The following is a 17,039-nucleotide window of genomic DNA, read 5'->3' as shown; positions in this document are numbered from 1 at the left end:
AGTCTTAACCACCAGACCACCAGGGATGTCCCCCAAAATGATATTTTTAAAATATTCAACTTCACTAGTCATCAAAAAATTAAAATAACAATTTCACCTAGTAAATTCTATAGTCTTAAATACTATATTGGCATATCTATGGTCACACAAACACTATGAGATTTAACTGGTATGTCCTTTTAAAAAGGAACTTGACAATATCATCAATCTTTAAAATGCTCATACCCTATAACTTATTCAACAAATATTAATTGAGCATCTGCTCTGTGCAAGCACTATTCTTGATGCCAGGGATACAACAGTGAACAAAATAGAACAAAACAAACAAATCCTTACACAGACAAAACAAAATTCCGACACAAAACATCCCAGCCTTATAGAGCTTGCGTTTTAGAAGGAGAGGCTATTCAAAACGTAAACAAGTAAAACAGATAGTATGATGGGCAGTAATTAGTGCTGAGGGTAAAAGTCAAACAGAAAGGGGGACGGGGAGGCAGGGCAGAGGGTGCAGTTTTGGATACTGGCCAGGGAAGCCCTGAGAAGATGCCATTAGAGTAAACACGAAGGACTAGGCGTGAGTCTGTGTGGGGAGCAGCATCCCAGGCAAGGGAGCCGCAAGCGCGATGGCACTGAAACAGGAGTGATCTCGGTGCTGGTAGGACAGCAAGACCACCCCCCCCACTCCACTCCCGGGAGCTCATGCTGAGAGCAGGACAATGGGCGTCCTCCCCGGCCTATTTCTGTGTCCACACTCATCCACATTACACACACACACACATACTGTACGTACGGGCCCAAATATAAGACAACTAGCATAAAAGCCAGTTGTCCATTTTCCACTTGAGAATATCCAAAATTAGATGTACAGCCATTTCCATTATATAGATGATGAAAGGAAATGACTTCATATTATATAATTTATTAATTTCGTTATATAAACATATTTTAAATAACAGTCTTATTATGTTCATTTAGAAATATTACTTTTTCCACTCAGATTTCATGAAACAATTTTATTCTATATGCATCTTTGAAATCATGGTCTTTATCATCCATAAAGTCACTTTTCAAGTTATCTAACACAGTTTTCAAAAGCACATCAACTTTTGTTCAGAGTTACTTAAGATCTAGCATTTTTTGAATTCATGCATGATAATGTCACTGGAAATGTATGCCAACCACAAATACCCATTAGCTATTTGTGATCTCCACAAAGTAACCCTGTACTGTATTGCTTTGTAATGTAATTTCTAGAAGGTTTGCTTACAATGATATCTAATACCTGTAATGGTAAGGTCATCCTCCCAAAAATTATCTCTAAATTCAGCTGTATGATTTTTCATCAACTCCATCAAGTGGGCTCAACAAGCATCCTAAACTGGTAGTAAGTTTTTTCAGGCTAATGTAACTTATCCAAGCAGCATTTTATTACTTTGCTGTTCAAAATACAGTAGTTGAGGAATATGAAGATCCTTCATGAGAATTAAAATATAAGGCCATATCCTCTTTTTGGAGTACTATAACTTTTGGGGGAAAAATGAATATATTGCATTGAAGAACTTATGACAAATATGTCTTTAGGGCATATGTATATATGTTTGGGTTTTGGTTTTGTTTTTATTTTAAGTAATGAAATCACAAGCCCTTTGATGTTACAATCATGGGAGAAATGCAAAAGAATCTTGTATTAGAAACAGACCTCTGGATTTTAAGTATGTTTCCCTAGCCAAATACTGAAATGCCAACCCACAAAAAAATCTGTAAAATTATAGATTCACATCTTTTCCCCTCAAGCATGGTCACCACATTCTGACAGTTCAAAATTAACTGAAGGAAATCTCATTGGATGGAGAGTAAAGCAGAGATAAATGATCAGCAGTAAGCAAAAATCAACAAACATTTTTTTTTTTAACAATCAACTCAGCAAATAATAACCACAAAAGTAAAATGAGGCCACAAAAATAAAATGCCTTCTGAAGAAACAGAGAAATTACTCTGGAACTTTATTACCATCTGAATCTCAAGGATTTTAGGAAAAAAATTTAAATAAGGTAAAATTACTTATTTAGTATCTCTTATTTGATCTATTAAAGTTCGAAGTACTTCTAACTAGAATTGTGTAACTGTAAAGCCTCTGAATTACGGATTCTTTTTGGACCGAAATTCACCTATAATTAAGGAACATGCCATAGTCTATGAGGGTCGTTTATGTGCTAAAAGGCTCTGGCATTTGTTGCTTAAATTAAGTCTCATTCACTGAGTACAAAGGGATTATTAAATTCGCTATTAAGTTTGAACAAAAATCATTAATAGATGCTGAAGAACTATTATGATTAACTCTCTAGAGTTGTTTTACTTTTTTTTTTTTTTTTTTTGTGGTACGCAGGCCTCTCACTTTTGTGGCCTCTCCCATTGCAGAGCACAGGCTCCGGACGCGCAGGCTCAGCGGCCATGGCTCACGGGCCCAGCCGCTCCGCGGCATGTGGGATCTTCCCGGACCGGGGCACGAATCCGTGTCCCCTGCATTGGCAGGCAGACTCTCAACCACTGCGCCACCAGGGAAGCCCTAGAGTTGTTTTACTTTAGTCCAAGGTTTTTTGCTAGGTTTGTGATAATTAAAAGTCCCAGAATGAAAATAACTTGTGGATAAAAGTAAAAGCAACTATTGATCCAGGTAAACTAATGGTATTTATAGTATTTTTTAAATCTCAACATACAATCTACCTATTTTCCAAAACTGAGATGTATGCTGTTGGGGTTTTTTTTAGCTTTTAGGCAGGATGAAAGCTGATTGGCACTATTTCTGAAGAGCACGTTTTAGAAATATTCCTGATAATTTTCCAAGGGCAAAGCAAAAAGCCAACAGAAATCCTAAGAAGGCTCTAGACACCAACAAATACCAAATTCTACATGTAACATTAAACTCATACACCTTTATGATAATAATCATTCTGTAATCACTTATAGATTTGCTGTCATACAAGTCAACCTCTTCCTTTCAACTTTCCTTTAATACTCTTCCTTTCAACTTTGCATACAAAGAGGTAATATTTCCTGTCAACTTTCCATACAAAGAGGTAACATTTCTTGACAGGAATAAAAGGATAAAAATAAAACCATTGAACTTTATTACTTTCACCATATCTCATTATTAATACACGATTAAAATTCTACATTGAGTTAAAACCAACTTATTCTCAATAGACGTGATTATTATGAGAAATGTTTTATCATGTGGTACAGAAAAAAATCTCTATTATCTATTAAAATTTCACATATAATCATGCATACAAAAACCTTTCATGATTCTACTTGTTTGGCCACTCTCCAACACACACACACACACACACACACACACACATATACATTTGTTCTGTGTCCTGCACAACACCTATTATCCCTCAAAACACTACCCATGGACCAACTTTGGGAAATGCTGACTTAGCTCATCCAAAAAAAAAAAAAGAGAGAGACCTTTATGATTCAGACTTAATAACTAAGCTTAAGTTTGTCACAGTATAATGGTGTCTACTTCAAGCTATACATATTTCATAGCAAACATGACCCCTGTTCATTTATTCATTCATTCAACAAATATGCATAAGTGATGTTCTAGACTAAATCTATCCTATTATGGAACTTATATTCTAGTGCGGGAGCAAACAACAAATAAATAAGTATGTAAGTATATATTATGCCTAACAATGGAAAGTACTATGGGAAAAAATTAAGCAGAGTTAAGCCAGACAGTGTGGGAGAAGGAACTGGTTCAATTTTTATATATGTTGGTTAGAGAATGTCTCACTAGCAGCAACCTGAAGAAAACGAGGGAGCAGGTCTGGCAGATATGAGAGAACTTTCTGGAACAGAAGGAAGAGATACTGCAAAGTTCCAGAGATGGGAGCATGCCTGTATTGTAGGAGAAATAGCAAAGAGACTGATATTAGGGACTGAATGTTTATGTCCCCTGAAAATCCATGTGTTGAAACTTTACCTCCCAATGTGATGGTATTAGGAGATGGGGCCTTTGGGAGGTCATTAGAATTAGGAGTAGGTGAATGAGGGTGGAGCCCTCACAAACAGGATTAGTGCCCTTAAAAAGTCATGAGAGAGCTCGCTTCCCCTCTGTTCCCCGCCAAGTGAGGACATGATGAGAAGGCAGCACTCCGCAACCTGGAAGAGGGCCCTCACCAGAATTCAACCATGCTGCCACCAAGATCTTCAACTTCCCAGCCTTCAGAACTGTGAGAAATTAATTTCCGTTGTTTATGAACCACCAGTCTCTAGTACTCTGTTAGAGCAGCTCAGACTGACTCAGCCGGCGGGCAAGCCTGCAATGGAGTGAGCGGGGAGAGGCGCAGGGGATGCAGGCAAAGAGAACAGGGCTGGCTCCAGATCAAGGAGGCCTGTGGGTTAAGGACTCTGGCTTTTACTGAGTGAAATGAGACACCCCTCAGAAGTTTTAATCAGAGGAGTGACTTCTGTGACATATTTCTGAAGGATCACGCTGACCACTGTGTTGAAAATAAACTAGAGGTGATAGAGCAGAAGCAAGGAGACCAGTAAAAAGGCGATTGCAATAATTGTCAGGTTTCCTGAAAAAGAACCCAAGGCAAAGTTTGGCTTCAAATGCTTTTTCTGGGAGGTAAAACCCCAAAGTAGCAAAAAAGTGAAGGTAGTGAGGAAGGGAAGGAGGGAAAGCAAACAAAAGGCAGTGCTTTACTAAATCAGTCACAGCTTCACAAGAAAACCCCGCCAACTGCGCTCTCAGAAGGCCTGGGTAAGACAGGCTGTCCTGGGGGAGGGACGCGTCACAGGGGACAGAAGCCCTGCAGTGAAGACGCAACGTGGTCTGAGCAGCACTTCCCATGAGCCCATCTGCACTCGGGCGGGGACACGGTGGAGGAGGAAGGGGAGGCGGTGCCTCTGCTGAGCCCTCCCTCAGCCTTTCTCTTTGTGGTCTACTCACCCCATGAGGGTGTCCAGGAACAGTACTCCTGTGTCCCCTCTAGTCGCACACTACGACCACACTCACAACACTTCTGACACAAGATGTGAGTATTTTCCCTACACGAAGCAGTTCTCTGTGACACCAGCTGGATGCCCACAGCTCAAGTCAATTCTGACAGTATCTGCCTGAAGATAGCTTCAGACCCCACCAGTTCTGGGCTCAGCCCCACAAGACCACCCCAACTTCAGACACCAGTTTCAAATAGGAAATGCCCAGGTTAACCACAACTTCTATCCAACTTAACTGCAAATCAGAGGTTCCCATGACCCCTCTCCTTGGATTTGATCATTTCTAGAACATCTCACAAAACTCAGGGAAACACTTACTTAACGTTTACCAGTTTATTATATAATAAAGGATATTTTAAAGGATACGGGTGATAAACAGCCAGATGAAGAGATACGTAGGGCAAGTTCTGGAAGGGTCCCGAGTGCAGGAGCTTCTGTTCTCACGGACTGGAGTGCACAGGCCTCCCAGCACGTGGATACCTTCACCAACCCAGAAGTCTACAAACCCTATACATTTAGGATTTTTATGGAAGCTTTATCATGTAAACATGATCAGTCATTGATCATCTCCAGCCCCGTTCTCTTTCCCAGAGGATGGGGGTAGGACTGAAAGTCCCAAGCTTCTAATTATCACTTGATCTTTCTGGTGACCAGTTCCCATTCTGAAGCCATCCAGGAGCCCAACAAGAGCCATCTCATTAGTACAAAAGACATTCCTGTCACCCAGGGAATTCTAAGAGATTTAGGAGCTCTGTGTCAGGAACCAGAGTCAAAGACCAAATATTAGAACAAAAGATGCCCCTAGTGCTCTCATCACTTAGGAAATTACAAGGGTTTTAGGAATGAGGTGTGTGTGTGTGTGTGTGTGTGTGTGTGTGTGTGTGTGTGTATTTTTCCCCCTATTGTTCCACACGTATGACTCTCCCTTCCTCTCCACTTACAGTCATGGTATCCAAGCCCTCCAGACAGCTGCTGGAGCACCTAGACCCCAGGTCCACAGCCTGGTGCTTCCTCTGAGTGCAGACACCGCAGAGAAAGTGAGCATCCTGAGGACGAGAGCCAAGCGCCGAGCCCCTGGCAGTGTTACGGGATGAAGCAAGAGCAGGAGCATCGGGGGCGACGCTGAACACGCAGCTCAGGGCCCAGGAGACCGATGAAACAGGACAGAGCTGAGGTGGCAGAGGTAAAGACGGAGAGAAAGGATGGAATTATAAATACGGCTTGAAGGTAGAGCCTATGGCATTCGCTGATGTGAGTGAAGGAGAAGACACAGAGATGACTCCAAGACCTAGGGCTGGGCCCCTGGAAGAAGAGGGACGCCCGTCGCTGGGATGAGGAAGGCCGCAAGGGGAGCACGTTTGGGAGGAGTCAGGAGAACAGGAGCTCAGTTTTGCACATCTTTAGAACAAAACAGGGATAACGGGAACACTAACAAATCCCGCCGCGCAGAAAAACTACAGAGAAGCTTACTTTAGACTTAGTCAAAGCTGTCGATATAATCAGACAGCCCTAGGCCTCCTCACGCACCAGCTTGCTGCCTGCCGGCACCTCCCCCCACAGCTCCACTGGTGTCCTTTTGTTGCCCATCAGGCATTTCCCAAGACAGCTGAGGAACGCTATTGCACAGGATGCTAACGGTGCTCCCCTCTCACTAAAAAAAAAAAAAAAGCATACTCTGCTCATATGCATGAGGAAGTGCTGTTTTAAGCCAAGCAGTATCTTTTTTGCAGGGCTTCTCAACATCTGGGATACATTAATGCATCCTGAGAATGATTCAAGGGCCAAAGTCATGTGAAGTTTTCTGAACTTACTTAACCACCAAGGCACACCGATTAATTCCTCAGAAGACTGTTGCATAGGATATCAGCCAGGAAGTGGCAACTAATCCAAGAACTCATTTTAATCCTTATTTCACTTGGCTTGTATTATCCGATCAGTCCTTGAGATCCCCTCCTCTCTATTTTCATGGCACAATGTTCTCTTGGTTCTACTTCTTGCTCTCTAATTTTCCTGCTCAGTTTCTCTCCTTGAATACTACAGTAAGTCCCCTACATACAAATCCTCAAGTTGCGAACTTTCAAACATGTGAATGTGCATTCGCATGTCCAATCACATAAGTTAGTTCACGTGTCTGGCGTACACTGTCACGTGCGTGCATCTTCTATAAGTGGTTGTGCTTTTGTGTACTTTACTGTACAGTACTGCATAGAGTACAGTAGTACAGTATCTTTATTTCAAGCCCAAGATGTCCAGAAGCAAGCGTAAAAGCAGAGGTGATGTAGCTGGTACTGCTAGGAAGCGCCAAGCGATAACAATGGAAACTGTACTGTAAGATTAAAAATGTTTTCTTTATCTTTTGCGTTTGTTCTCTATGTATTATTTGTGTGAAAAGTATTATAAACCTATTACAGTACTATATAGCCGATTGTGTTAGGTGGGTACCTAGGCTAACTTTGTCGGACTTACGAACATGCTCTAGGAACCGAACTCGTTCGTATGTAGGGGACTTACTGTATTTATCTACCTAGCCACAAAAAAACATCACCCTTGGTGTTCCATCTTGTTGGTCCTCTTCTCTGTACACTCGCACAGAGAGAGAAATAAATCCCCGTCTCCAGTCCTCTCTCCCTCAGCCCAAAATGCACAATTTCCATGGGTCCCAAGGAAAACTCAAACTCTGTAACTCTAAAATGGAACCTATTATTTCTCCCCAGTCTTGACTGTACCATCTGTTAAATCATCCAAGTCAGAAATCTGGGTACCTAACATCCCAATAACTACCAGGTTTTGCTGACTTTCAGATCCTGTATATCTTGTGAGTAAAAGTCTTCTCCATTTATTGGCTCTGCCTACATTCATCATCTCTCAACAATCACCTCCTAACTGACCACCTTGCCTCTAATCTCCTCACCCCTCCTGTGGTCATAGGGTAAAATTTCTTGAACATAACCCCAACAGGTTCATTAACCTTCCTTCACTAATCAGACTTAGAAGATAAAAATCCAAGCACCTTATCAGGTTATACACGACATTTCATGATTTGGTAACTTGTAAACACCTTCTACTGTCTTGGAGCATTTATATTGCAATAATATCTTAATACTTGTATGTATCCACATAGACCATGCTATTTCATGCCTGTGTGTCTGTACAGAATTCTCCTTTTGTCTGGTACATACTTTCCCTTTTTTACTATCTGGAAAACTCCCAATCATCCTTCAAAATCCTGCTTGGTAAAAATATCATAACAAAATTGAACCACAAATGCCAATTATAAAAAAGAATATACCAATGGAAACATAAACAAGCCACAAAACTAATACAAATAACAAGCATATGAAAATGTTCAACTTCCTAAGTAACATCATCAGTACTATTTATATATTATGTACCAGAAACTATACTAGCTCTATGTATACATTGTTTCATTAAATCCTAACAAGCCTATAAAGTTAGTATTGTTATCCCAATTTTATCAATAAGGGAATCCAACACAACTAAGAGAATTAATGTGGGAATAAGAAAAGGAACTAAGATTTACTGAGTACCCACATTATTTTTCATTCATCAACTGTTTCATTTTACATTCATAATACCCTATGAGGAGGTATTATATCCATCTCACATACAGGGTACCTGGGCCCAGAAAGTTGAATAATTTTCCAATATTTAGACAGCTAGTGTGTGGCAGACATTAATTTTATCACTCAGAGAAACACACGGAGTATTTCAGAAAACACTGGGACAGATGCCACGAAAATGAACATGAAGTGGATCCAGGCTAGGAAACCTGTTCTCTAGTAGAGAAGGTAAGCTTTCTAGGGAGTCAGCAGGGCAAAACGGAATAGTCCACCCTCTTCAGTGCCCTTCTCTTTTATGCTTCATTTTCATTCCATATCATCTATAGTAGCTGTAAACAATTCTTTCCTTCACCAACTTATTCCTGTATAATTCAAATCTAGTCTGAAAGCTCTTTGACAACTTCAAATATATAATAATCAGTTTCTTCTGAAGGCCATTTGTAACAACATATAATAACTTTCTAGAACTTTATGATTTTTGATAATAGTTGCCCATATTTACTGAGCACTTACTATGTTCCAAGCACTAGGTACTGCTCTATTTTTATTAATTCATAATCTTCACAATTCCCCTTTGAAGTAGGTGTTATTATTAGCCTCTTTTATAGAACAGGACACTGAGGCACAGAAAGTTCCATTTTTCCCCAAGGCCACACAGCTAGGAAGTCCTTCCGACAACAGAACTGTGCTCCTAGTAAGAGACCTTTTTCCTTGAGCCTCTCCTACATAAACACTGTCCACTGTTACTCTCCCATGGAGCTAAATAACAATGACCTAAGACCAAGCTGCTGTAAAAACAAGGCATCCTATTTCAAATTACTGGACACTACCAAATGATTGTCAGAAAGAGTTTAAGTATCAAATGATTTGCAAAATTTTTAAAAACTATAATGCCTGAAGGATTCCTAAAAGCAGTTGGCAAAGTTAATGTAAAATGGGAGGCATTTACTGCTGTTTCTTCCAAGTGAGTGGTTTCTATTCACTCTAAACTCCTCCCCTATCCTATCCTTTTGCTCTCTTCAGTGGACTTCTTAGTTGACTTCTCTAACTGGCTGATTTGGGAAGAATAAACTGGCCAGGGCTGCTCAGCACCCCCCTCCTCTTGGGAATGCGCTACCCACAGGGAACACACATTCTGCTTGCTTCTCCAGCTGTGCCCGGAAGGTAAGCTGCTGACTCCTCTGGTTGAACATGAGCTGACCCACTTGGCCTTCTCACTAAGCTACATGCTCCAACTCAGCCTTTTTTCGTAATAAAAATCATATAGATTTTGATTTCCTATTTGCCTTACTCTTCTGTTTTGTTTCTCTTTTTGTGCAGAATTAAGAAGACGGGTACTATTTATTGAGCTCCCTAAAAAACCCCAATAGATAGGTCCTAACACAGAGTAAATTGGTCATCTATTCATTAACATGGGAGAAGTAATTTGATGTGTGGAATACAGTACCGTAAGTCCCCTACATACGAACGAGTTCCATTCCGAGAGCACATTCGTAAGTCTAATTTGTTAATAAGTCCAGCAAAGTTAGCCTAGGTACCCACCTAACACAATCGGCCATATGGTACCGTACTGTAATAGGTTTCTAGTACTTTTCACACAAATAATACATAACAAACAAACACAAAAAATAAAGAAAACATTTTTAATCTTACAGTACAGTTTCCATTGTTATCGCCTGGCACTTCTTAGCAGTACCAGCTACAACACCGCTGCTTTTACGCTTGCTTCCACACTTGCTTCCGGAGATCCTGGGCTCGAAATAAAGATACTGCACTACTGTACTCTATACAGTAAAGTACACAAAAGCACAACCACTTGTAGAGGATGCACACACGTGACAATGGACGCCAGAGACGTGAACTAACTTACCTGACTGGACATGTGAATGCAAGCTTGCACCTTTGCAGGTTTGTAGGTAGAGGACTTACTGTAATAAATACTCTGCAGAGAAGTGTGCATTCATTTTTCATCACACAAAAGAAAGGTAATTCTGTCATCCAATGGGAAGTTGCGATGCTCCTCTTTGAATACAAAAATTCATTCTACATATTTCTTCCTTGTATTTCAAGTTCAGAGGAAAAACAATCTAATAACTCCCATAGATACCAAACAACAAATGATACATATTTTTAAACGGGACACATTTTTGCCTTGCTTTACTTTAAATCTGACAATAAGTCATACAAGAATAACTGTGGGAAACAGGCATAAACAGGACATTTTTACAACCTCAGAGGATAAATGTAAAAGAAAAAAAGTTAAGCAGTTCAGATTTCAGCCCCTTACAACCGGTGTTTCAAAACTATCCCTGGTGACATTCAGATCTACATCTAATCATAATGTACTTATCCCATGCAGTTATAAGCACACCAAATCACAAAGCAGTTTGGTAGAATCCCAAGTTGGAATATAAGTCATTGAGAAATAAAGACAAAAGAGATTCAGAAAATGAATAACTATGACAGGCCTATCCTTTTAACAGAAAATATTAAGGCTGGGTAATTCTTACTAAATATGAATAAGTATTATGTGGCTAAAACTCAAAACCAACACCTTGAAAGACCTTTCAAAATTATTTGGGAGGGCAAGATGTTTTGCTTTTAAGGCTGTCCCAATAGTTGACTAGATATATAATAGTAATCAGCTAGAGTTTTCCTTTATTCACCACCTTAAACCACATTTTACTCTTTCTCTGATATTATATTTTATGAGAAAAGCAGATTCTTATTTGCTAACCATTCATATTTGCAGGTGTCCTTGCAGGTTCCACTGCTATTTAACTCATGAAACTACTACTTCCACTACTTTCTGAAAAATGTTTTCACTTGGAAGATTCTCTAGCCAAAACTCTACAGGCTATGCAGGCATAAATAATATCAAAGTGGTAATAAGTGGTTCCTGTACAGGGGCAAATATGTACTAAACAATGCAATGACATTTACTATGCTTGTGGCCATCTAGAATCTTTGCCTACGTTTCCTGTTGTTCAAAATTTTGCCACTTTACGAGTCCCTTCTTCCAAAAACTGAAGCCAGAACTCACTCTCCCAGCTTCCTTAGTCTGGCAATGGGATCTAATGGCCACCAACCAACTGCATTCTCACATGACTTCAATTCAGAGATAGCAAAGCTAGAAAGCAAATGAGAAAACTCATCTTTTTTGGTAAGAGAGGTGGTAAAGATGCCCCTTTCAGGGCAAAAGTGTGACAGCACTTCTCACCTCCAGTCCCCAGCATTACTGGTGGAAGCTGTGATGTCAGTATGAGGACTCGTGGGGCCGGTGCCCGGAATGTGGTTCGAGTGGTGCCCCCATTCTCTTGACCTTGTTCGTTGGGTGTCCTGTAAATTCTGTGGGCTTCCAAATGCCCTTTTAAAATTTTTTTCTGCTGATGTTAGCTAGAGAGTGGATTCTGTGGTTTGCAACTACAAATTATGTATCATACAAAAATTTGGACTAAGCAAACTATGGTTTTACCAACGTGACGGTAGAGTGAATACCAATTCAATAATAAACTCAATAGTCTGCTACAGAGAACCTGTCACAAGTGTGCTTCTGTGCTAGAGGTGGTGCAGGAACAAAGAAAAATACCACAGGACGAGGACTAAGTTAACATATGGACATGCAGATATGAAATAAAGTTAAAAGAAACTTAGTAGATACAGAAGCATCTATGTAGTTACTGCAACAATACAATAGCATATTGCATATAAAGCTAAGGATGAAAAATGTTTATTTATGTATTAAAATGTCCATTGGGTTTGAAGAAAATCTGTCATGCTGCCAAAGAAATTAAATATACCTTTTATAACTACTAGAATTCAGTTATGTGAGAGAAAATATTTATAAATCATATACCTCATAAAAGATCAATATCCAGAATACATACAGAACTCATACAACAGAACAATAAAAAAGACCCAATTCCAAAATGAGCAAAGGACTTAGACATTTCTCCAAAGAAGATACACAAATGGCAAATAAGCACATGAAAAAATGTTCAACTTCCTTAGTTATTAGGGAAAATGGAAATCAAAACCACAATGGGGGGGGTTCCCTGGTGGCGCAGTGGTTGAGAGTCCGCCTGCCGATGCAGGGGACACGGGTTCGTGCCCCGGTCCGGGAGGATCCCACATGCCGCAGAGCGGCTGGGCCCGTGAGTCATGGCCGCTGAGCCTGCGCGTCCGGAGCCTGTGCTCCGCAACGGGAGAGGCCACAACACTGAGAGGCCCGCGTACCGCAAAAAAAAAAAAAAAAAAAAAAAAAACACAATGGGACATTTTTTCACACCCATTAGGATCACTATTATCAAAAAAAATTAGAAACAGGGAATAACAAGTCAAGAATGTGGAAATAAAGGAATTGGAACCTTCATACATTGCCCTTGGGAATATAAAATTGTGCAGCCACTGAAGAAGACAATTTAGTGGTTCTTCAAAAAGTTAAACGCAGAGTTACCATATGATCCAACAATTCTACTCCTCGGTATATATTCAAAAGAACTAAAATCAGGGACTCAGATACATACATATAAACCAATGTTCACAGCAGTATTATTCATAATAGCCAACGGGTGGAAACAACCCATGGGCCCATCAACAGATGAATGGATAAGCAAAATATGGTATATGCATATAAGGGAAAATTATTCAACCATAAACAGGAATGAAGTACTGATACATACGACAACATGGATGAACCTTGGAAACATCACACTAAGTGAAAGGAGCCAGACACAAAAGGACAAATATTGTATAACTGCACTTATATAAGGTACCCAGTAAAGACAAATTAGTAGAGACAAAGAAGAATAGTGGTTACCGGGGGCTGGGGGAGAGGAGATGGGGAGCTGTTATTTAGAGTACAGATTCTCCGTTTGGGGTGATGAAAAGGTTCTGGAAATAGACAATAGTGATGATTGTACAACAATGTGAATGTAGTACTTAAGCTACCGAATACACTTAAAAATGGTTAAAATGGCACAGTTTGTTATGTATATTTTACGGCAGAAAAAATTCAGTCATAAACCTTATCTAGAAATTTGCCAAAGTTTAAATTCAGTATTATTCCTGTTGGCTGCTTCTTATTATTTAAGATATAGATTCAATTAGTGGATCTAACTAGAAAAATGGCAACATAGATAGCATGGTTAAGAGGTCGGGTTAAGAGACCTAGGTTACAGGGACTTCCCTGGTGGTCCAGTGGTTAAGACTCCGGCTTCCACTAAGATCCCACATGCCACGTGGGCAAAAAATTAAAAAACTTTTTTTAATTAAAAGAAAAAAAGAGAGAGACCTACGTTATAATACTGGCTCTACCATTAACTAGCTTATTACATACTTAAAACGGGGCCTGACATAATTGTTGCAGTTAATCGGCATTGTTATTAGTTTGTATTATTATATAAAAAAACCCATGGAAAACAGCAATGCATTTTATTACAGAAAAAATTTAAACTTTGGCACATTAAATAAATGAACATTGGGGCTTCCCTGGTGGCGCAGTGGTTGAGAGTCCGCCTGCCGATGCAGGGGACATGGGTTCTTGCCCCGGTCCGGGAAGATCCCACATGCCGCGGAGCGGCTGGGCCCGTGAGCCATGGCCGCTGAGCCTGTGCGTCCGGAGACTGTGCTCCGCAGCGGGAGAGGCCACAACAGTGACAGGCCCACGTAACCCCCCAAAATAAATAAATAAATAAATAGATGAACATTGGAAGAGAAGCGTGCGGGGTGATTAAGACGCAATATTACTAATACGTACGTAGACCTCAAACCGAAAGATGAGAGAGCGTCCAGGTAGAGAGGCTGCAGGAAGGCTACTCTGGATCACAGGGTCAGTCAAGGCAGGCTCCTCTGAACTAAGCCATGGAAGGTGAAATGCAGGTGCAGTGGAAAAGTTTACGGTTAAAGCACTCTGGGTGGAGACAACAGCAAAAGCAAAGGCCAGAACATAACAGGAACTTTGAGAGTTTGAGAAACACAGAGAAAGAAGACCTGCAAGCCTGGAAAAGAGAAGCAGGGGAGAGAGAAGGTTGAAGAGGTGGACAGAAGCCAGATCTCACAGGCCTACTAAGAAGAGGGGTCTGTGATTCTAACCTCAGAGGGAAACCACTGAAGCAGAGTGACACGATCCAGTTTACTGGGTAAGAGATCACTTTGTTGCTATGTGGAGAAAGGATGGAGGAGGAAAGCAGAGTGGAAGCAGCTGGGAAGGAAGCTGGGCAGCAGCTGGGAAACTAGTTTTAATAATTTAAGTGAAAGATGATATAGCTTAGATTCGGGATGGTAGCAGTAGTAATAGAAATATGTGTACAAATTCAGGTTGCATTGGCTAGTACGAGGGAAAATATCTAACTATTTCATTAGTCCCCCAAAAGATGCAGATTAAAATTACACAATTTCCCCTATGAAATTCACAAAGGTTAAAAATGGATAATACAAACCCTGAGGAATATGTAGTTTGAGGAGGCACTCAGAAACCTCTGAGAAGCAATTTGCTACGTTATCAAAAGTCTTTAAAAATTCTCATAATTTTTGAGTTAGTACCTAGCACACAGTCTTTTATTAATTAATTTGACTTCTAGAAAACACACTAAAGAGAAAAATCAAGGTTTATGCTGAATAATTAATTGCTGCACATTTATACTTGCAAAAAAAATGGGGGGAAATATCTAACATTCAACACTTAAGGAGTAGCTGAATTATAGCTTGTGATAAAGCACTACGTAACCGTTAAAATCATGTTCATCAAGGGGTTTCAAGATATGGAGAAAATGCTGACATTATACAATCCTAGAAAATTACCTAAGAGAGCAAATAATGTTAAAGTTTTGTTTTGTTTTCCTGCTGGTAAATTTTGGTATGCGAACTGAACATAGAGGGCCATCAAATAATTGGTAGGCAATAAAAATTTAATAATCACTAACCTCTTCTAGAATCAAAACTCAATATATATGCTCAGAAAATGTATGTGCTGAACTCATTACATACTGTCCGTATCTTACGGTATTGGTCTCTTGTTATCTTTGGTACTAAAAAAAAGGAAGCAGGGAAGTTTCAGTTTTGCGGTTGTCATAGTAATTTAAGAATAAACATGTGCGGTCCAAATCTATTTGTCACTTTATACCTCCAGTGCCTAGCACAGTACCTGGAACGTAAGAGGAGCTCAATAAATATTTTTGAGTGAATATCACTGAAAATAAACCTTGCAGCTCCAACTTAGGACCAAAGAAATCTAAAAACCTCAACATGGAAAAGGTACATAAAATCGTGACAATACTTTATAATATTATGAGTGGTTACAAGGTAGGTACCAGGCATTATTAAAGGTTTTACCCACTTTTTCTTTAATCCTCATAATTCTCCATCTCTGAATTACTTTTCACGTTGTAAAACTAGGAAACAGGCTCAAAAATGTTAAGGTCACACTGCAACTAAGTTTGAACTCAGGGCTTCTGGCGCCTAAATGTATCCAGACATGAAGTAACAAGACAATATGTTTCTTTTCAATGATCAGAACTGACTGGGATTTTCCTCCAGGCTTCCCCTACAGTTCTGCTGAGTGTTCACTAACTTCTACGTGGCTCTGTAGTTATCCCTTTGAAGATTCATCCCTTACAGTCAGAACCCAGCCCAGCGACCTCCCCTCCCCCGCTGTGACCTCCTCGAGGATGAAGGACCGAGTTTCCACGCCGCTGGGGACAGCCATACCGAATTGGGGATTGGCACAGGGCAGGGGGCTCACCCCTCCCCCTTTGGCGGTACCGTTTTGGTTTGACTTTACAGCCAAGCCTTGCGGATCAGGACTCACAAACTGGGTCCTGGTAGGTGCCCCGCCCGCCCTTCGGACCAGGCTCGAGGCGGGAGGAAGGGAGTCTCCGCCAGTAGGGGCGGCTAGGGCGCCGAGCCGACGGTTTCTATGACAACCGAGCAACTCCCCCGCCCACACACACACACACACACACACACACACACACACAGTTTCCCCTGCAGTCTCCGCCCCTAGTGCCTCGCCGCTCCGCCCCTCCCAGGAGCCCGAACTCTGACCACCAACAACGCGCGAGGGAGGAGGCGCCCTGTGCCCTCTTACCTCTCAGCGCCTGGTGCATACCCCCAATGCCGCTGTACAGCTCCAGGACCCGCAGGGGCTCCATCCCCACGCCGCCACCACCGCCGCCGCCGCCGCCTCCGCCTCGGAGCTAGGCCTGCCGGTCCCGTGGCTCCTCCTTCCCCCCCGGCAGCGCCGCTCCCTCGCCTTTGGTTCCGCCGCTTTTCAGTACCCACCCCGCCCCCTCCTCCTAAAAGCTCAGGCTCACGGCTTCACAGGACAGCGCGGGGCCCGGGGCTGGCAGAGGTTAGCAGGTGGACAAAGGGCAGAAAGCACCAAGGCCTCCCAAGTGAATGGCAGCCACTCCTTGGCCTGGTTTACGCTCCATCTTCCTT

The 17,039-nt window shown here is 41.2% G+C and overlaps 1 protein-coding gene across 4 annotated transcripts in view; it reads right to left on the bottom strand.

The window, feature by feature from the left end:
- The window catches only part of TRDMT1 (tRNA aspartic acid methyltransferase 1), a gene marked incomplete at both ends in the record, with an annotated part of 64,308 nt that extends 47,558 nt beyond the window's left edge, over positions 1–16,750 (bottom strand). For all 4 annotated transcript variants that reach the window (XM_079700212.1, XM_079700214.1, XM_079700215.1 and 1 more), the window contains one exon: positions 16,687–16,750. In XM_079700212.1, coding sequence (XP_079556338.1) covers positions 16,687–16,750 — 64 coding nt within the window. The remainder of the gene's footprint in view (positions 1–16,686) is intronic.
- Between the last annotated feature and the right edge of the window lie 289 nt (positions 16,751–17,039).

Source organism: Hyperoodon ampullatus (genome assembly GCF_949752795.1).
Source record: "Hyperoodon ampullatus genome assembly, chromosome: 3".
Classification (NCBI taxonomy): domain Eukaryota; kingdom Metazoa; phylum Chordata; class Mammalia; order Artiodactyla; family Ziphiidae; genus Hyperoodon; species Hyperoodon ampullatus.
Note: the sequence above shows the minus strand (reverse complement) of the source record. Positions and strands in the feature narration are given on the sequence as shown.